Source organism: Aspergillus aculeatus (assembly GCF_001890905.1).
Source record: "Aspergillus aculeatus ATCC 16872 unplaced genomic scaffold ASPACscaffold_6, whole genome shotgun sequence".
Lineage (NCBI taxonomy): Eukaryota > Fungi > Ascomycota > Eurotiomycetes > Eurotiales > Aspergillaceae > Aspergillus > Aspergillus aculeatus.
Genome location: NW_017962981.1, coordinates 1711717 through 1731111, shown reverse-complemented (window position 1 = coordinate 1731111; position 19395 = coordinate 1711717). Strand labels below are relative to the sequence as shown.

At 52.2% G+C, this 19395-nt stretch overlaps 6 protein-coding genes and 3 non-coding genes across 9 annotated transcripts; 2 read left to right on the top strand and 7 right to left on the bottom strand.

Moving 5' to 3' along the window:
- Positions 1 to 239: 239 nt before the first annotated feature.
- Positions 240 to 2599, bottom strand: ASPACDRAFT_78009 (tubulin alpha chain). The gene is made up of 6 exons (XM_020205093.1): positions 2380 to 2599; positions 2239 to 2279; positions 2073 to 2099; positions 1892 to 1967; positions 873 to 1827; positions 240 to 813 (listed from the first exon to the last, which is right to left on the bottom strand). Exons 1-6 carry the CDS (start codon positions 2402 to 2404, stop codon positions 591 to 593), a joined length of 1347 nt encoding a protein of 448 aa, XP_020057460.1. The 5' UTR covers positions 2405 to 2599; the 3' UTR covers positions 240 to 590.
- Positions 2600 to 3355: 756 nt separating this feature from the next.
- Positions 3356 to 4332, top strand: ASPACDRAFT_42621 (uncharacterized protein; the record flags this gene model as incomplete). The annotated part of the gene is made up of 2 exons (XM_020201125.1): positions 3356 to 3652; positions 3736 to 4332. 2 exons carry the CDS (start codon positions 3356 to 3358, stop codon positions 4330 to 4332), a joined length of 894 nt encoding a protein of 297 aa, XP_020057459.1.
- Positions 4333 to 4501: 169 nt separating this feature from the next.
- erdS (aspartyl-tRNA synthetase, cytoplasmic) lies at positions 4502 to 8064 on the bottom strand. The gene has a single exon (XM_020196110.1). It carries the CDS (start codon positions 7638 to 7640, stop codon positions 4791 to 4793), a length of 2850 nt encoding a protein of 949 aa, XP_020057458.1. The 5' UTR covers positions 7641 to 8064; the 3' UTR covers positions 4502 to 4790.
- Positions 8065 to 8189: 125 nt separating this feature from the next.
- Positions 8190 to 10064, top strand: ASPACDRAFT_117938 (alpha/beta hydrolase). Its single transcript, XM_020196109.1, has one exon. It carries the CDS (start codon positions 8658 to 8660, stop codon positions 9699 to 9701), a length of 1044 nt encoding a protein of 347 aa, XP_020057457.1. The 5' UTR covers positions 8190 to 8657; the 3' UTR covers positions 9702 to 10064.
- Positions 10065 to 12260: 2196 nt separating this feature from the next.
- Positions 12261 to 12365, bottom strand: ASPACDRAFT_t132. Its single transcript has one exon. It is a non-coding gene; the product is annotated as a tRNA-Lys (tRNA).
- A 98-nt stretch (positions 12366 to 12463) lies between these two features.
- Positions 12464 to 12537, bottom strand: ASPACDRAFT_t131. The gene has a single exon. It is a non-coding gene; the product is annotated as a tRNA-Lys (tRNA).
- A 740-nt stretch (positions 12538 to 13277) lies between these two features.
- ASPACDRAFT_t130 lies at positions 13278 to 13350 on the bottom strand. Its single transcript has one exon. It is a non-coding gene; the product is annotated as a tRNA-Lys (tRNA).
- Positions 13351 to 13466: 116 nt separating this feature from the next.
- On the bottom strand, positions 13467 to 16246 carry ASPACDRAFT_117936 (rDNA-binding RNA polymerase I transcriptional factor). Its single transcript, XM_020196108.1, has one exon. It carries the CDS (start codon positions 15950 to 15952, stop codon positions 13823 to 13825), a length of 2130 nt encoding a protein of 709 aa, XP_020057456.1. The 5' UTR covers positions 15953 to 16246; the 3' UTR covers positions 13467 to 13822.
- A 713-nt stretch (positions 16247 to 16959) lies between these two features.
- On the bottom strand, positions 16960 to 17724 carry ASPACDRAFT_27398 (uncharacterized protein; the record flags this gene model as incomplete). Its single annotated transcript, XM_020199490.1, has 1 exon — positions 16960 to 17724. One exon carries the CDS (start codon positions 17722 to 17724, stop codon positions 16960 to 16962), a length of 765 nt encoding a protein of 254 aa, XP_020057455.1.
- Between the last annotated feature and the right edge of the window lie 1671 nt (positions 17725 to 19395).

Here is a 19395-nt window from a genome sequence, read left to right as displayed (position 1 = left end):
GCACACAATTGTTCAATACCACTAGCCTCTCAATAGGCTGGTCTCTGCTTCTGAAAGCCTTGAGATGATGTGTCATTTCAACGTCTCCGTTCTCCGTAGTCTCCGGGAAGCACTGGTTACAATACCACTATAGCCTCAGGCAACCCAAAGAAGGCATCCAACAAAGTTACATACCAGCACAGTTTGAAACTACACTTTTCAAGAATCTCGTGCGCATAATTAGAAAGAATCAACCCCTTACCACTTGTCAACTGCAGTTCAGAACCATGGACCTGTGTTTTAGAACGAGGCGAACGTTATATTACAATCTTGCTGGCTTGCACGGGAACGAGCGGGTAAATTTCATCGCTGCTTCAGGGATATTAAAAATATATCAGACAAAAGAAAACATAGTCTGTACTAAGCCAATCTCGTCTCTCCTATTGTATCTGTACGCACAGCCAGAGTCCCGCCGCTCGTCGGGTCTTCCCCGGGCCAGAGTCTGTCCCCAACGGATCACCGCGGAAACAATCAGGGCCAGCCCTGGCATCCAAGCAGACTGCCCCGTCGGACCATCCTCGGGGCTCCGGCCGAGGAAAGTGTCGTCAGACTTAGTACTCAGCCTCAACCTCCTCCTCCAGAGAGTCGCTGGCGACCTCCTCGTAATCGCGCTCGAGGGCAGCGAGGTCCTCACGGGCCTCGGAGAACTCACCCTCCTCCATACCCTCACCAACGTACCAGTGGACGAAGGCACGCTTGGAGTACATGAGGTCGAACTTGTGGTCGAGAGCGGACCAGGCCTCGGAGATAGCGGTGGTGTTGGACAGCATGCAGCTAAACAAGGAACAATCAGCAAAATGGGCTTCGTAGACAAGGGGCAGGGATCGACTTACACAGCGCGCTTGAGGGGAGCGAGGTCGCCGTTGGGGACCTGCTGGGGAGGCTGGTAGCAGATACCGATCTTGAAACCAGTAGGGCACCAGTCGACGAACTGGATGGTGCGCTTGGTCTTGAGAGTGGCAACAGCGGCGTGGGTCTCCTTGGGCACAACATCACCACGGTAGAGCAAGCAGGTGGCCATGTACTTGCCGTTGCGGGGGTCACACTTGACCATTTGGTTGTTGGGCTCGAAGCAAGACATGGTGATCTCGTTGACCGAGTTGGACTCGTGGGAAGCCTTGTCAACAGAGATGACGGGGGCGTATGCGACGAGAGGGAAGTGAATACGAGGGTAGGGGACCAGGTTGGTCTGGAACTCGTTCAGGTCGACGTTGAGGGAACCATCGAAACGCAGGGAGGCGGTGATGGAGGAGACAACCTGGGCGATCAGGCGGTTGAGGTTCTCGTAGCTGGGGCGCTCAATGCCGAGGTTACGGCGGCAGATGTCGTAGATAGCCTCGTTGTCGACCATGAAGCTGCAGTCGGAGTGCTCGAGGGTGGTGTGGGTGGTAAGGATGGAGTTGTAGGGCTCAACAACCGAGGTGGCGTTCTGGGGAGCAGGGTACACGCAGAACTCGAGCTTGGACTTCTTGCCGTAGTCAACGGACAGGCGCTCCATGAGGAGAGCACCGAAACCGGAACCGGTACCACCACCGAAGGAGTGGAAGACCAGGAAACCCTGGAGACCGGCACAGTTGTCGGCCACGCGGCGGACCTTGTCGAGGACCTGGTCGATCATCTCCTTACCGACGGTGTAGTGACCACGGGCGTAGTTGTTGGAAGCATCCTCCTTGCCAGTGATCATGTTCTCGGGGTGGAAGAGACTGCGGTAGGTACCAGTGCGGACCTCGTCGACGACATTGGGCTCGAGATCGGCGTAGATGGTGCGAGGCACATACTTGCCCTGGCCTGATTGCCATAACCTGTTAGTGCACACGAGGGGCAGGATAGCGATGTTAGGAGAGAAGCGTACCAGTCTCGGAGAAGAAAGTGCTGAAGCCGTGGTCGGGCTCAGCCTGCTTGCGCTCCTCGGTCAGGTAACCATCGGCCTAGTGGCGAAAAAAAGCAGCTTGTCAGTAAAGTTCATCTCCAGAAGTGATGGGATCACGCGAAATCCGATCGTAATCGACGTGTTCTTGATTGACTTCACGTACCTGGATACCGTGCTCAAGGCAGTACAGCTAGATGGTCAATACAGTCAGTCCAGCTGTCCTTTTCGGCTTCTGAACACCCAATGTGTCTTTGTGGAAGAGTTTCCATCAGGGTCGACAAGGGAAGAGAGGAAGAAGAGGGGTCAATCTCTTCGAATGCGTAGCATACCTCCCAGCAGGAGTTGGCGATCTGGCAACCAGCCTGACCGACTGTGAGGGGAGAACCAAAACATTAGTCAAACACGCCAGGCAGATCCCCCAAGCGAGATGAAGCGCGGGGGAGCGGGTGAAATGGCAAGAGGGCACAAACCGTTCAAACTAATAACTTCTCTCATTTTGTCGAGTTGAATTGAAGGGTTTCAGATGGCGGGAGGAGGGATAAGAAAGGTGGGTGTGGAATGTGGACAGAGGGAAAAATTAAAATACCCAAGGACGACGATCTGTACGGACGTTTCAGGGGTTCGAGAGTCAGCACCTAAAAGGGCCACACCACCAGAGGCAAGAGGTGGAAAATACAAGTTTGTGGGGGGGGGGAGAATTTAGGAAAGGAGGGAGAGAGGGAAAGGGGAGAAGGAGTTTAAGGGATGAGGGGGGGGAATGGGAGGAACGACTAGCTAACCCTGGGGAAAGAGCACTCACAGGCTATCACGAAGGCTGAATTATGGTCAAAGAGGATGGATTGCCCAAAGAGACCCAGGTTGATCGGTCGACTCGATTTGTTGTGGTCTTTGAATGCGCTGTCAACCCAACACAGTCGGCGTGGTTCTTCCGTCCGATGGGTCGCGTTGCCATTGGGAGCTGCTGATTGGCTTCTGCCTTCCCGAGACCATCAAGCGGTCTGCTGGCTGAGTCAGCGCCCATCTTCAGTCACGTGATACTGTGACGGCATGGTCGATCCCAGCATCATCGAACTGGACGGGTCGGCGATGACGAGGATCGCCAATGGGCTTCTTGAAGTCCATTAGCGAAGAATACATCTTTTCGCCTTCCGCCCAGGATGACAAGAGCTCTACTCTAATATCATACTCTTCCACTCTTCGCATGTCCCACAATCGCTCTATAAACGCCCATCAAGCCTGTCCATCAATTACAGCTCCCGCGCAGCTCCAGAAGCAGTAGCTCTGTATGTATGCCAGCAGTGCATGCACCTCCACTTCCTCAACCCTCTACCAGAAACTGACCTCTGTAGACTACTAATCCAGTGTCATCACTCTTCCCAGCTCCATAATGCTGCGCATATAAGAAAATTAAAAATTTGAAGAAATCACCACAAAGCCACCACCACAATGCACCACCACCTCCTCATCCTCCTCTTCACCACCCTCCTCCTCATCACTCGGCGCACGACCGCCAACGTCGAAAAGACCATCTTCCTCGGCCCCTCCCCTTCCCTGATTCCAACTCTCACGCCTCCCATCGACGACTTGGGCCTCCCACGCTTATCCCCCTCGTACTTCCACCACCGCACAAAGCTCAATGCCTCCTTCCCCAGCCCCGACTCCGCCGGCACAGACTCATGGTTCTTCCTCGAGCATCTGATCCCCGGTAAACGCTATGAAGTACGCATATGCTGGCTAGCCACTGTACGTCTTTCCCTTCCCAAAATTCCTCCAAGCAAACGCAAAAAAACATCCCGCAACGCATCACTAATCACCCACAAAAACAGCAACCAACCTCCTTCCACCTGACAACCTACACCCTTCCGCACGCCCTCGAAACCCCGGACCTCCTCGGCGCAATAACCACCTACTCAACCGCCCGCCTCGCCCACCAACAACACTTGGGCGACAATGACCTCGCCCTCCTCTCCGATCTAGACAAACAGGTCCGGTACAGCCAGAAGAAAAAGCCCACCAGCCCCAAAGGAAGGCACAGCGGCGGGATCGGGATGCTCAGCAAACATTCGCGATTCACGACGGCCAGCAGCAGTCCCGTCGAGGATACGGCCCCGGTCGCGGACTCGGTGCTGTTCCTGCGAGTGCGCGCCGCGGCGGATTACTACTCCACCGATCCGGAGCTCATGGAGACCGTGCCCCCCGTCGTGGTGGATGTGATCCTGGATCCGTATCTGGGCAATGTGTTTCCGCGCAGCTTGGTGCCGACCGCTGGGTGGGTGGTGGTTGTGGCTGGGGTCGCGGTCTTCGTGGCCCGGTGGGTGGTTGCGGAGCTGGGGCGGGTCGTGGATTCGATCGCCTCGGAGGAGCAGGAGCAGGAGCAGGAAGGAGAAATTGGTGGTGAGAGGGAGGCGAAGAAGATACAGTAATCTTTCGCTTCTGATTTAATATAGTCCGATTTTAGTTATGTGTAAATATATCGATTATGATTCAGTACGATAGCGTCAACTGCGTGACTTGGGAAATGTATAGTATAATTGGACGTGTATTGGGAAAAGGCTTGGAATTACATTCATGGTTATGGGCAGCAAGCACTAGGCAAACATAATAACATTAAGATCATTCAATCATGGCATGTGAGCGTCTATTATCACAACACAATTATGTATCATCGGCTAGATCGAAACGAAAGACGGCATCAGGGGGTAGATCGAGCAAACAAGTACCAAAACAGAAGGGGGAATAGTGTAAAGGCGGCAGCAGCAGCAGTAACAACAACCCATGACTGACAAACCATCTTCGAAGGCAGTAAGGAAAAGCAAAGCATCCTCTAATCGGTACATTTGCTTGTACCTTTTAGTAAAGATAGCTTTTCTCTAGAGAAACTCTAATCTTCAAAGAAATGAAGCACGGCCCGCATACCCTTGGTGCCCATGCCATGCGGGGGATAGGCGATGTAGAGCGGGTCGTCCGTGGCACCCAGCTTGGCTCGGAACTCGCTCTTGCGGACCAAGCCGAATTGCTTGGCGATCGTGTCGTAGGTGTGCTGCAACATCTTGATCTTGGGACCCTTCAAGTTGTGTCCTGGTGTGAGCGTGGACATTGCGCCAGCACCGAAAGTCAGAGACTTGACACCGGCAGCAGCCGCCGTCTGGATCGCCTGGGTGACAATATACTCGATGACTCCGTTGGGTGCGCCCGGGAAATCAAAGCTATACTTGATCTGCATGCCGTGCACAGGCGCCAGGGTGGCCAGTGCCACGAAGGCGCAGATAGTGCCAGACTTGTCGACAGCATAGAAATACCAGCGGTGTTCAGGATCGCGCCAAGGACGAATCTCTGACAAGTGCACCTGGGTGCCCTTGCGGTTGTTTAGCCAGTCTTGAATGCGCTGGTCAATCTTCTCGCGCACCTCATCCGACACCATTTCTCCGTTCTTGAGGGCCACCACCTTGACCTCTTCGTTCTCTGCCCGGCGAATCTTGCGGGCAATCTCGCCATCCGTGGCGGCCATGTTGCGCGTGGGATCAACACGCTCCTCGGCAATGCAGGACAAAGTGCGCCAGCCGAGACGTTCACCAAGCACATCTTCAACCTCAGCTGAGCATAGAAGCCAGACAGGCTTGTACTTGGTCTCGCGCCGCAGCCACTGCAGGAATTGGATGATCACTTGACGGTATTGCCGGGTGTCACAGAGGGGATTGCCGGGGATTACCACATAGTTGCTCGTGCTTACGACGTAGGCAATGGCGGCTCCGGTACCCATGTCACGCCAGATCTTGAAACGTTCGTCGCCCCAAGAAGTGGAGGTAGCGTCACCGTAGTTGGCGATAAGGTGCTCGATGGGTTGCAGCTCGCTTTCATTCTCCGCCACACTGGCCTTCTTGTCGCGCACCCACGGAGGTTCAATGGTGGACGATTCGGGATGACGCAATTGCATCACGGGGGGCTTCGCGGGGAAGCTACGGGGATCACGATGGAAGAGGGAAGCCAAGCGGATGTTGCCCAGTTTCAGCAGGAGCATCAGCAAGCGCTCAAGACCGACACCAGCACCCGCGTGGGGGGGGGCTCCCCAGCGGAAACCTTCCATGTATTCCTCCATAGTGTCTGGCTGAATGCCCACGCGCTTCATATTCTCCTCCAGCATGTGTGGGTCGTGGATACGCTGACCACCGGAGACGATTTCCTGGCCACGGATGAAGATATCGAAGGAGTTGGTAAAGCGGCTGTCCTCGGGATCAGGCATGGTGTAGAAAGGACGAGCATTGACGGGGAACTTGTCAAGGATGTAGTAATCAGTGCCGTACTTCTCCTTCACGAGCTCTCCCAAGCGAATCTCGTCGCGGGTACTCAGATCCTCGTCCTCGGGCAATGGGTTACCATCTTCGTCCCGCCAGCCCGAGTCGTTCAGCATCTTGATGCCGTCAGAGAATCGGAGGATTGGGGTCTTCTCCAGCCAGACAACATCTTCAGAGGGAAATTGGTGCTTGATGGTGTCGACTTCGCGCCGGAAGCGGCGGTAGACACCTTCCAAAATGCTCTTGATGACCGTGTCCAACACCTCGAGCATCTCATGGTAGTGCTCCTCAATGGCCATCTCAATATCCAGGCCCGTGTATTCAGTCAGGTGGCGGTGAGTGTTCGAGTTCTCCGCACGGAAGACGGCACCGATCTCATAGACTCGACCGAAGTCAGCCGCAATGGCCATTTGCTTAGCCAATTGCGGACTCTGAGCCAAGAAAGCATCCCGACCGAAGTATTGCACATGAAATACACTAGCGCCGGACTCCGTGGCGGAACCTTGCAACTTGGGGGTGTGAATCTCAATGAAGTTCTGTTCGTCAAGGGCAGTGCGGAAGAGGTTTCCGATGGCGGACTGGATGCGGAAAATGGATTGAGAGGTGGGAGTACGCAAGTCAAGCAGACGGTTAACGAGACGAGTTCTATCGGGAATGCGACTGCGTCGCCCCTCAACACGTTCTTCCTCGGCAGTCTGGATTTCAGCCTCGTAAACACTGAAGGGAACGGGCTCCTCGCGACGGACAACGAGATGCAGCTCCTTGATAGCAACTTCAACATCATGAATGGTGCAGCCCAAGACGGGGACCTGCGGCGCCTGAACAACGCCCCGAACCCGAACAATGCTGCCCAAGCGAAGATGTTCGGCCCAATGAACCATTGCTAGGGAAACCACGCCTGGTTCATCATGCAGAACGCCCTGGAAGGTGAATAATTGCTGGCGAAAGACCAAGAAGACCAACTTGGCGCTCATGCGACGGATGATGTGCAGGCGGGCCGTGAAGTAGACTTCCTGGCCAACCAGAGAGGTAGAAATGTCCACGAAATTAGTACGTAGCTCATGAGTACGGGTTCGAGATTGCATGAGGGGTAATTCGCCATATCGAGCCTTCATCTCGGCGGTCTCTTCGCGGGCGGCAGTAGCAATCTCCTCCTTGTGACGCATGTCCGAATCCTCTGAGTGACGATCCTCACTGAGGCGCGAACTTTCCTTGCGCTGTTTCCGGGCCAGGCGCTTCTGTTGGTTTTTGCTCATTCCCCCGGTAGCAGAGGAATCGTCCGAGACATCATCGGAGGAGGAAACATAGTCGCGATCGCGCAGGATGTTGCTGAAGATGCTGCGACGCGGGGAGAGAGACACGGAGGGGCTACTGTGGCCATCCTCCCCGGTGGACGTTCTGGATGTTTTGATCTTCGAAAGAGCACGTTTGATTGACATGGTGAGGGGTGGTTCTCCCAAATGGGAGGAGAGGAGAGGAGGGGTATTAGTGTTATGGAAGTGGTGATGGGAAGAGGGAGTTAAGTAAGACGAACAGGAGGAGGAGAAGGAGGAGGGAAAGGGTAAGAGAAGGAAGATAATTAACTAGAGGTACTTAATAAGACTTAGAGAATTAAGCAGAAGGAGGGGCTGGGCGAACGAAAGAGGGGAGGGGAGGATGCAGTGAGCGTTTTAATACGAAGAGGAAACAAATCGGGCCCAACCAGGGTCCAGATGCTTACTAGGTTTATTAATCCTCAAGTAAGTCCAATTCGAAGGGAACCACGGGTGGAGCAGGATTCAAGCAAACAAGCAAGAAAGCTATACGTAGTAGCAGAAGAGAAAATAAGCAAAAGACAAGAAAAAAAAAGAGGGAGCACAAGCCACGAATGGAAGATCAGTGTTAACTGTGTTGCGTGGGAAAAGTTGCTGGAAACCGCAGAGACCGAGGCCGGCGGCAAGCCATGATGTCATGTGAGAATGATGAAAGAGTGTCGGAACGGCGATTTCTTTCCTTTTTCTCTCTCATTCTCTAGCCTTTCAGCCCTAAGCAACAACAATATCCCTTGTCAAAACCGGAATCTTTGAAAACTATGATGTGATCCAAGACTTTAGGTTTCTTCCTCGTGGTCGTTTTGCTCTTTTGCCCTTTGGCTTCGTCTTCGTCGCATTACTTCACTCCTTGAATGCTTGTCTATCAATCTACGGATACTCCGTATACTGTAAAGTACTATTATTATTGTACTGTACTTTCCCGCTGCCATTCCTGCATTAGACGCCCCATGCTTGGCATCAACTGATCACCATTCCATCCTTCCCATCTCACCACATCCTCCATTCTCATTCTCTCTCTCTCTCTCCGTCACTCTCTACCTCTCATCCAGTTTCTCGCTGGGGATATACTGGATCCCTCCTCTTCCCCATAACATAACCTTATTCTTCCCGTGCATGCTTGAATCGTCACCTACCCAATCAAGCATGGCTCACTCGTCCCGCTGGTGGTTGTATGTCCAGGCCATCTTCTGGCGGTTCCTCATGCGCATTGGCATGTTTATCCACGATGTCCTACCCCCACGTCCCTCTCGACCAACCTTTCGCCGTTCCTTTCCCTCCTTTGAATCCGATTCGCATTCCGCGCGGATCCATCTTCATTTCTACTGCCCAAAGGACTACCAAGTCGCTAAAAAAGAAGGCCGCCGGCTTCCGGTTGTCGTCAACTTCCACGGCGGCGGGTTCACCCTCGGCCACGCCACCGACGACAGCCGCTGGGCGCAATGCATCTTGTCGGAAGTCGGTGCCGTCGTTGTGAGCGTGGGCTATCGCCGAGCCCCCGAACATCCGTTTCCCGCGGCCGTGGACGACGGGGTGCGCGCACTGCAGTATCTCGCCGCCCACGCCACGGAGCTGAGTCTAGATGTCTCCCGGATCGCCCTCAGCGGCTTCTCGGCTGGCGGCAACTTGGCGGTGACCGTTCCGCTCCGTCTCCGGGGCCTGCTGAGCCAACAGAACTCCAACAACTCCACGTTGTCGCATGTGATTCACACCGACTCCTCCCAACATCTCGTCCAATCCCCTTCCAATGAGCTCAACATCGTCGCCCTCTTCTGTTGGTACCCCATCCTCGACTTCGAGCAGTCCCGAGATCACCGTCGCGCCATGAGCCTCATGCCCAGCAAGACCCTCCCGGCCTTCTTCACCGATCTCTTCGATGAATCTTACCTCCCCGACCACGCCGACCGCCGCTCGCCCTACGCCTCGCCCGTGCTCGCCTCAGACGAGATCCTCGGTGACGCGTTGCCGCACGACATCTTCCTCTACATCTGCGAATGGGACATGCTGCTCAAGGAGGGTCAGGTGTTCGTGCGCCGCCTGCAGAAGATCCAGAAGCACGTGCGCGCCATGATGATCGAGAAGGTCCAGCACGGATGGGACAAATCGCCTAATCCATTCCGGGATCAGGATCGGGTGGATATCCTCTATCAGGAGGCTTGTGCCGCCATGAAGCGTATCTTTGAATCGTAAGAAACAAAAGAAGAGTAGAGCAACCCAAAAGAAAGATGGGCTGTATCCGTATACTTACACGCATGCGCATACACAGCAGCTGAGTGTAAGACCTATTTCTTGTTTCTTTTCTAGCGATGAGCGGGTTTGTCTATTCTTGAAGCGGTTTATTCTTCTTGGTGGGAAGCATCTGTGATTTGCGATGGTTGGAACCGGCGTCATTACTTCGTGGGCATTGTTATGTGTATATATGTATGCTCGCTGCTTTTTACATGTTTGTATTGCTGCGATGCAGTGGACAGGCATGATATACAGGGTTCTTGCATATGAATGATATCGCTATGGAAGATTCAGGAACATGCGGAAAATAGTCCCGTAGCTCGGATATATATATTCCTGTTAGCCCACGTAGTGACCCGCGAAATATGCTTAAAACAGTACCGATCTACCTCCCATACAATGTCAGCCCAGAAGACTCGATATTCTTGACGTCTATACCCATGACCAGTAATTCTAGCTGGGCGGGTCATGTACCCGAGTCGAGTGCGATCAAAACTGGGGTGATCCGAAGCTTAGCGCGGGCCCTGGGAACTCCATCGACCTCAAGTGCCTGTTTGTAGGCATATGAGCACTCAGTAAGGCAGCAGACCTGAACTGTGCTGTTCTATCCACCGCCAACGGGAGTGTCGATGCGACATTTGAATATTCTAGGAGGGGTCGTATAAGCACCTGGAAGTGTACCACTCATTAACTTAGTGCCTTGCTCCCCTCTCCCACCCTCTCTTCCCTCCTGCCTTCCTCCTTGCCCTCTCACCTCCATTTACCATCGGTGTCAAGCGTCAACGCTTTTGCATTTCATCCAAGTCTGACTACTCGAATTGCCTCCTTTCATCTGCCTATTTATTCCGCGATATTCGAACCCTTCCCCCCACCCCCACGAGATCAAGAGCAGAACGACAACTACATCTCGTAGTTCAGGGGCGTGGTGTAGTGACAGAAGTCATAAGCCACCGAATCTTTTTTTCATGCCATCAAAGCTCTCGTTTCTGATCTCTTCACGTCCGGAAGCTTTCAACCTGGAGATATTGACTTTATGCTATCGTATACGTACACATCGGCAGACAATGGCCATGCTCTGAGAGGTCTGACTGGCCGGAACATCTACCTCTTGGAGAGAGAACGCTCGGGACAGTACTTCGAGAGGCTCCAGAACACCTTGGCCAACCTCAATCTTCAAGAGGAAGGTGAAGGGTAAAGCGCTTCATGCCTCAAGTCAACCTCCCAACTTGCGGTCCGCTGTCTTCTGACATTTAGAGTAACGCCTCACGCGTCATCACAACACTCAACGATGCGAGCTAAATGTGGCTATCCTATCTCTATCGTCAAATCACACCTCGAACTCTACGCTGACTATATATAACCTTATAGCAAGAGAATTTGCTGCCTGCCACTCAGCCCAGGACCGTTTCCGCTGAGAAGGGTGAGACAGAACATTACGGGGAATCAAGGATAATCTAGCGAACAACAATTCCACTTACGTTAAACTGCCTTGTTCAACCTACGGACTCATTGAGATCGATGAAAACAGCTGCGCAAGGCTAACTAGGAGATCCAGTCTGGCACGGTTGGCTACTACCTCGGTCTCCATCAGCTGTTCATGATGAGGAACGGATTCGTGGAAACTATAGAGCTTATGATCGACAGCACAACTGCCAGGTATCTAACACGCATAATGAACCAACCACTTCTGTTTCGAGGGCTGTTTTTGAGATCAATATCCTGAGATTCGTGCACAAGACAGACCTCTTTAAAGGAGCGTACGGCGTATCTTCCGCGGCTACAGCTCACAAAGCATGGCTCTTCACTCCGCACAGCGCCCAGAGACCATCCTAAATGCCCTTCGAAGACTTGTTTGCTTGTGAAGTCCCATTGATCAACTTCACATCATAAACACTACTTGACAGCCATCCAGCACTCACTGCAGCACACTTGCCAGTCACCAATCAGTCATTGTGTGAAACTGACGGGTCCTTTGTCGATGGTCTGAGGCTTATCACTAAGGTGCAGCCGGGCTCGTGGTCTGTACCTGGGTCATGGTTCATCATGTCTGCAGAATCACTCTCTACTCGACTACCGCGTGCTTGTGTTCCTGATTTTTGGATGCATATAAAACATGCATGTCCTATCGTCGTGCCATTGTGTGTTAGGCAAGTTTGACACGTGGTGGGGACTGCTATTTATTCCGACCAGCTTTATCTCGTAGGAGGCAGTCAAATTCAATGTGAATTGACATACCTTGCATTCGCCTAGTCGAATAACAAAGCAGAAGTATAGATCGCAGAATATATCCGCGGCAGGGCTAGTAGGGTACGTACCGTAGATCAGTCTGGCGCATCGAGCTCATGAATATTCCACAAACATCTCGTCTAGTCGCGAGATAATTGCGGTAGAAGGGGGGGGGGGTGGGCCAATAAAAGGAAAGATAAAAAAAAAAGCCCTTACATCAAATCATCAAGTCCGCCACGGAACATTGGCCTCAAGAAGACGGTTCAAAAAGGAGAAAAAGAAAAGGGATAACCTCGCCCGATACGAGGCTCGAACTCGTAACCTTGAGATCACTATTATGACTCCCAAACGGGAGATGTCATAAAAGTCTCACGCGCTGACCAATTGTGCCAACCGGGCCTGGTTGGAGAAAACGCCGCCCATTAGAAAACATATGGTAAGCCTAACGCAGGGGCGGCAAAAGGACACAAAGTCCAAAAGGGTCAAAAAGGAAATTGCGCCCCGTGTGAGGCTCGAACTCACAACCTTGAGATTAAAAGTCTCACGCGCTGACCAATTGTGCCAACGGGGCGTTGGTTGGGATACCTGTCAAGTACTAAGTACTATACCATGCATACGTAGATAGTGGTAATTCGAACTGGCGCTGCGCACTCATTGGAGAATCAAATGCCCTTGCACCAGACCTCTTTCCTTCTGCCTCTCCCTCTTTTATTCTAGTCTACTCATTTCCTACTTTTTCTTCAGATTTACCAAAAGCCCGATAATGCCACTCTTATGAATAGGACAGACATACTGCACAGTATCACCAATATAGACAGCAATGCAGCCCAGCCAGCCAGACCTTCCTTTCGCCAGGCATAAGAGTGACCCATTCCGGCCCAGCTGAAAGAAATTCGCATAGAACCTTGCTACATCGAATCTGATATCGACATAAGGAGGTGGGGTAGCAACTTGGGGCGGAACTACTCTACTTGTCACAGGATAGGTGGCCGATTATAGTATAAGAATACCCACAAAATAGGCTGTCAAATGATGGCAACTCGTCTAATTCTTCATACAGCAGCAGTACGAACACAATTATTCAAGCGGGCATTTCTGTTCTATTCTTCCCACCGCCTCCACCCAGGATACAATCCATCCATTCTTACTTGATTCCTTCGGTAGAGCATGCTTGTATTTATTTCCCCCCATCCCCATTACTGTTACATCAAGGAATCTCCTACCGGGAGATGTCTACATATCCGCGAAGATCTACAAGAACATACCCTGTAGTGCACGCAAGCAAGGAAAAAGCAAAACAAAAAGAAAAACCGCCCGATGCGAGGGTCGAACTCGCAACCTTCCGATTAAAAGTCGGACGCTCTGACCATTGAGCTAACCGGGCAATTCGTAATCAGTTTTCACAAAAAGGTCTATACAGCCTGGGGCAATGTTGACGGAGCCCTGTCCTGCAGGCGAACTGGTTTCTGCAGCGACAATATGAGACTAGAAGAACAATTGGGGGAAGACGTCAGGTAGACTTGAAGATATCATCTAATTGTCTATGTAGATGAACTTGTTTCATACCAAAATCAATCTCACATCATATATTCGGCTTCATCACCCCCACCCATAACAGGACAGAAAATCGACAAAGCGCATAGCCGACATGGTCAGGTACCCCCTATGCATCGAATGACATCAGTTCGCAAAAGCAGCTGGCTAGAACGCAAGAATGAAAGAAAAGGACAACCAAAATCGAAACGAGAAGATCTAAGAGAAAAAAAAAGGGTATTGGGCTCGCCAAGCACAAGAAACACAGATCAGCGCTTTTGCTTTTCTTCGGTCCTTCACCAGAAAACACTTTTGTTCATCCATTACATATCGTCATCAGTCTCGGTCCCAACGCTCAAGTCGTCGTCGGACACATCCTCATCGTCATCTGCCTCACTGTCGTCCTCGTCATCCTCTTCATTATCCAACCCCGGAATACCCCGCCACTCGACGTAGTCACCCTCCAGCCAGCGACGACTGCGAGGGAGTTGGTATGGATCGAAGGGGAAGTAAGAGTCCGCTTGATAACCGATGTCATCTCCTGCGCGGATCTCACGCTCCACTTGGTGGAAGCGCGGGTCCGCCAATGCAGACAAACTGCGATAGGTCGAAATCCGAACGCGCTTGTTTGTCTCCAGGATGCTGTACACATACATCAGGTTGAAGTGTTGAGACATCCGGGCGAACTGTGTCACGATTGCGGGCGAGCACACTTTGAGCGGGTTGAGCTTTGAGTAGATAGTTTGACGAAGCACCTCCTTGACCGAGGGCGGGAATAGAATGTCTTCCGGTTCCAGTTCTTCAACTTGCTCTGGCGTGTCGCCTTCAACTGCCGCCGTGGTCAGGTCCCGCCAGCGGAAACAGAAAATATAGAGCAATGCCTGGGATATCGAGTAGAAGAGGCCGTACCGTCGGGGGTCGGGTCCCCGGCACGTGTCCTCGAATTCGTTACGGAAGCTGGTCAATTCCGCACCTAGCAGGTCGAACACATCTCGCGCCATCTCGCCAGAGATATGGGCGCCACGCGCGACAAGACTAGCCAGATAGGCGACAGCTGATTGCCGCAAGATGGCCGGTTGCCTCCGGTTGGTCATAGTGTGAATACAGGTGGAAGCGAAGCGTTCCGCGAGCTCGGGAGATGTTTGGGAGTAGTGGAAAAGGAGAAACTGAGTGTGGCGGGAGCGGTGGTTGGGAAGAATAATGGTTTGAAAGTGGCTCAACAAGAGCTCGAGGGCATTCTCCTTATCCTGAAAGGAGCCGGATGCGAACGCCGGTGCGTAGTATTCGAATAACAAATCGATCATGCCGTCCAGCTTAAGGATGTTGTCGCGAACGGTCTTAATACGCTGAGAGTCGTCGTCTACAGACTCATCGCTCAGGACGGAAGCGTCGTCATCGTCATCGTCCTCCTCCTCGTCGGCCATGATAGCCTCTGGCGAGACGCCGCGCAAAACGTCTTCGCCTACTTCGTCCTCGATTTCTTCCAAATCAACCTGGATCTGAACGTCAATCTTGACGACTTTCTCTGTGATCAGAGCTAGAATGTCTGCTTGCAGCTCCGGTGTATAGCTGCTGATCTTGAGCAAGTTGCTCGTGTAGGCAATATTGGCCTTGGCAGAATCCGTATCGAAGGGGAAATGCACGGACAAGATTGGGGATAACGATCCACTGCCAGACGGGATTAACTGCATGACATAGCGTAGGGCCATATGGACTCGCATGTAGATCTCCGACCCTGGCACAGGGACGTAACCCGGCACCTTGCCAGTGTCCTTGGGAAGCTCGCCCATGTAATTAACCAGCATCTTGAGCACTGGTCCCAGATAAATGCCCTGGGCGGCAGCAAGATTACCAAGGAAGCGTATATACAGCTTGATATAGGACTCGTCGCGACCAAGCCACACACTATTCAGCACAGCCTGGACTAGCCCGTTGCAACTGCGATCTAGCGCGGCAACGTTTGACGAGAGACCCATCAGATGATATCTCAAGGATGTGGGTGTAGGTACATCAGATAGAAGAATGTGGTCCTCATCCGGGCGCCGAGGGTCCACCGAGAAGAGCTCCTTGATCCGGTCATACGCCTCACTGTCGGTGCCAGAGACATGCCGTTGGATGGCCCGGCGCACCTCCTCTCGGACCACCGAGGCACTCTTTTCTGGTTTTGACTCCCGCTCGGGCGCTCTCTCATAGTATGAAAGTTCGCGCATCTCCACCTCCGGTTCGAACTTGACCCTAGCTCGCTTGCGAGGACTGGGGTTAAATTCGGCCTCGGAGGTTAGCGACGAAGAGGGTGACAGAGAGAGATCGTCGTCTTCCATCCTGCGCTTTATGCCGATCACTGAGTTCTCTCGTTTGGGTGTTTTCAGAATGGGCACGGGGGACGCTTTGGCTAGCATCTTAGAAGGATTGGTCAACGGCCTGCGCGAGGCGGTGGCAATGGATCCGACCATGACCGAACTGATATTTCTATGGAAGGATGAATGCAAGGGTATTGGAACAGTAACCGGATTCCATTCAGGACGAATGAAAGAAGGGCCTGCTCAGCGTGGGGGAGATGACAGACGAGAGCTGTCGACAGGTCAGACGGTGGATGATAAACGCGATGCACACGACACGGCTGAGGCAAGTCGCTCAGTGAGCCTCGGACGTTGCTACAGGGGATGGACACAGTAATAATCAAGGAAATAAGCACCTTGATATATCCATGAAAAGACACACACAGCGCCAGGACAAGGGGAGAACGTGGGAGATGGGCGCAGGTAGACTTCAGCAGAGGGGAGAACGGCTGGAAGAGGAGAGGGAAGATAGGAACTTGAACGCAAGGCGGAGAAGACGTAGAAGAAACACAGCATGAAATTTTTTGGGTGTGGGGCGGATGTGGAGCCTGAGGCCGCTACCCCGTGACTAGCGCGTGACCCTCGCGCCTGAGGCCTTGCCTACTTGGGACTTCGGGGCATAATCCGTATGTATGTTTCCGGTTGGAATCTGTCTCTTCGCTCCACTTTCGGCCTCAATCTGATCTACATCTCGACGCTTTCTGCACGGAACATGAAAACTTATTGCATTGGGAATGGGCAAGTATTCACTAGCAAAAAGCAAACCACTATTGGCAGAAATAAGCAGAGATAGATACCATGGTCGCATTCGCTTTAGCACAGATTGACATCTCTATCAGACAGATATGCAATGTTTCACATGACAGCCACAATACACAACAGACCAAGGAGAAACAAACATGGGACACAGACAATCACAATCCTCCCGTGGTATATAGCAGATGAAGGTTCAAAACGGCAAATATATGACAAGACATTAAAAGAGTGAATACGAGTGGGTCATGACACAGGCTAGCACCTGATTAAAAGAAAGGGATAATCCAGTACCCAGAAGAAAAATGCCATCTCACTGGACAGTGGCCATCGGAAAACGTAAAGGAATGGAAAGGAGCGCCAGCTGCTTAGAGCCAGGTGCCAGAGGCTATTGGTCCTAGCCGATCATCGAACACGCTCCCATAGAAGTCTTCAATCTCAACCAGATACTCATCAACAGTGAACTTCCTCAACCCTTTGTCTCGCAAGATCAGTTCTTCCTCATCGAGCACGCGCGTACCACCGAACTCCTCGACGACCTCGTTCACCTGCTCAAGTTCTTTGCTAAAAGGGTGAGGTTCCATGTGATAAGCCTCAGAACCTTGACGAACAGCGGAGGTGCTGCGTGTCGAGTTCAAGGGAGGTGGTGACAGTCGAGACACAGATCGTTTGCGGGCTAGCTCTTGATGCGAGCGCTTCGTATGAGACAGAGCGCGCTTGGGTACTAGAGGTGCCTCCGCTGAAGACGCAGTGGATGTTGAGGAACGAGGAGTGGTGTGGCTGCTAACAGTCGCTGAGCGCTTGGGAAAGTAAGTGGGTAGAGGGGCGGGATCGGCATCAACGGGGGATTCACCCGGCGTTGTGACAGGCGATCCAAAGCTTCGCTGTGTAAAGGAGACATCTGAATCATCGGGCCACTGAATTGAAGATGTTGAAGAGGAGGACGCAGAATGAAGGTCCGGAGCATTGTAGGCCAGCATGTTTGTGGTCGACAATAACTCAACGGGCGCAGAGATTTTGCCTCGGTTGATAGTGCCTGCACTGAACTTAGAATGTCCCTCACGGTAAGGCATCGGCGCGGAAACCTCAGGGCGCTTGCTGCGCTTCGTGAAGGCCCTGGTGAGAGTCGACATGGTGGTGGTATTCGGGATCTATACGAACAACAGACGGATGATCAATCGGTGCTGATAAGGGCCGATCTATCCAACTGGAACAGTCGGCCTATTTGTTTGTGTGTCGTTTGCTTCCTTGATAAGAAGATATGGATTTTGCCGTGGACGTTGTCACCTATTTTTAGACGCTTTCCTTCAAGTACTCAATTCGTTTGCAAAAGTGCCGGTCGCTTTGCGTGGAATAGAGCGAGAATGTGTAGTGGATGATCGCGGGGTGGCGGAGACCAAGAAGGAATGGAAGATCGATTGCCGGAATGTCCGTTGTCAGATACGACTGAAGCGCTCTTGAAATTCCGAAATGAGATCGAATCAGTAGAGGTTTCCGATCGAAAGGTTTTGTGTATTTCTTCCAGAATAATTCGTGCACAGCAGAAAGGAAGAAAACAGTTGATCGGATGGCAAATAGGATATTCGGAAAGGATGGACTGCACGACTCAAGGGGGAGCCGACGACTTCAACGCAGCAGCACCGAGATGTACAGAGAAGTTCCGGGCGGACAACCAGGACGCGCCACGGAAGAGAATAGAATTAAGAAGCCTTTCGAGGTATGAAGGCAGGAAAGGAGGGAAAGGGAAGGAAGGGGATCCAGGATTCTCTGATCGAGGATGTAAGAATCAAAGTACGAGAAAGGAACGGCAAATAACCCCCAAGGAGGAATGGAGGAGAAAAGAAAGAGGGGAAAGAGGAGGAAGAAGACGAGGCCCGGGGAGGAAGGAAAGAAAAGGGCAGACGACGGACGGGACCGAAGGAGGAAAGCATAGGAAAGAGGCAACAGTCACAATCGAGTCACTAGTCAACTAGTAACGTTATTGGAAGGGGGGATGATCTCTCTTTGCTCCCTTTCTCTTTTTTTCTCTCTCCTCTTTTTGCTCTATGCCATAAATCGTACCGTACTATCCTCCTCTCTGGTGCCTCCCTCAGCGCTTTTAAGCTCCACTTGATCTCGCAGAACAAAAGGTCTGGGCTGTTCGAGAGGTCAAATTGGTGGGTGGTTCCGTGGATAATCAAACCCTGCGCGCCAAACCTCCGGCCCAGTAAGGTTCAATTGCTTGCTTGCAATGCCTTTTGTTCACCTGTGGTTCGGCTTAGTTTTGGCGCTGGTTTAGGCCCAGAATGGGGAACAATGGACCTTCCAGAAAGAAAGAGAATTCGCCTCTCCAGCCGTTCGTGCCTCTCTTTGTGAAAAAAGTCGATCAAAGAGTCTGGTTCGGTCGAACCACCGGTTCGTTGCTGGGGTTAATATTTGATCGAACCAGCAACACAGCAGAGGGAAAGCCCAAGAATTGGGATCTTGCGAGGGGACTGACTGACTGCATCATTCTTGCCCAAATAGTACGTTGCGCTCAGTACTCACCTTTCTTTTTTTTGTTTCCGGTGCTCCGACGGGCAGCGCAGGCAAGTCAGGCGCGGCTAGTCGTGCGCTGCGATTTGCTGCATAGATCGAATAGTCTCGACCTGCAGGAGTGTTCATCAAGATTCCACAGTACCAAATCGGCCACGGCAAAGGTGCTACGCCCGGTGGCCAATGATACATGAGGCGTCGAAGGTGGGGTACACTGGACTTATCCAGCATGACATGGAGACCATAACTATAATCTACGATGTAAGCTATGGGTTTATACGAGCCATGCT

Bases quoted from the DNA above. Each gene is read 5' to 3' on its own strand.
- ASPACDRAFT_78009 (XM_020205093.1), bottom strand. From the start codon at position 2,404: ATGAGAGAAGTTATTAGTTTGAACG. The intron at 1,828-1,891 runs GTACGCTTCTCT...TATGGCAATCAG, and splicing joins CACTTTCTTCTCCGAGACTG to GCCAGGGCAAGTATGTGCCT. The intron at 814-872 runs GTAAGTCGATCC...TTCCTTGTTTAG, and splicing joins GCTCCCCTCAAGCGCGCTGT to CTGCATGCTGTCCAACACCA.
- erdS (XM_020196110.1), bottom strand. From the start codon at position 7,640: ATGTCAATCAAACGTGCTCTTTCGAAGATCAAAACATCCAGAACGTCC.
- ASPACDRAFT_117938 (XM_020196109.1), top strand. From the start codon at position 8,658: ATGGCTCACTCGTCCCGCTGGTGGTTGTATGTCCAGGCCATCTTCTGG.
- ASPACDRAFT_117936 (XM_020196108.1), bottom strand. From the start codon at position 15,952: ATGGTCGGATCCATTGCCACCGCCTCGCGCAGGCCGTTGACCAATCCT.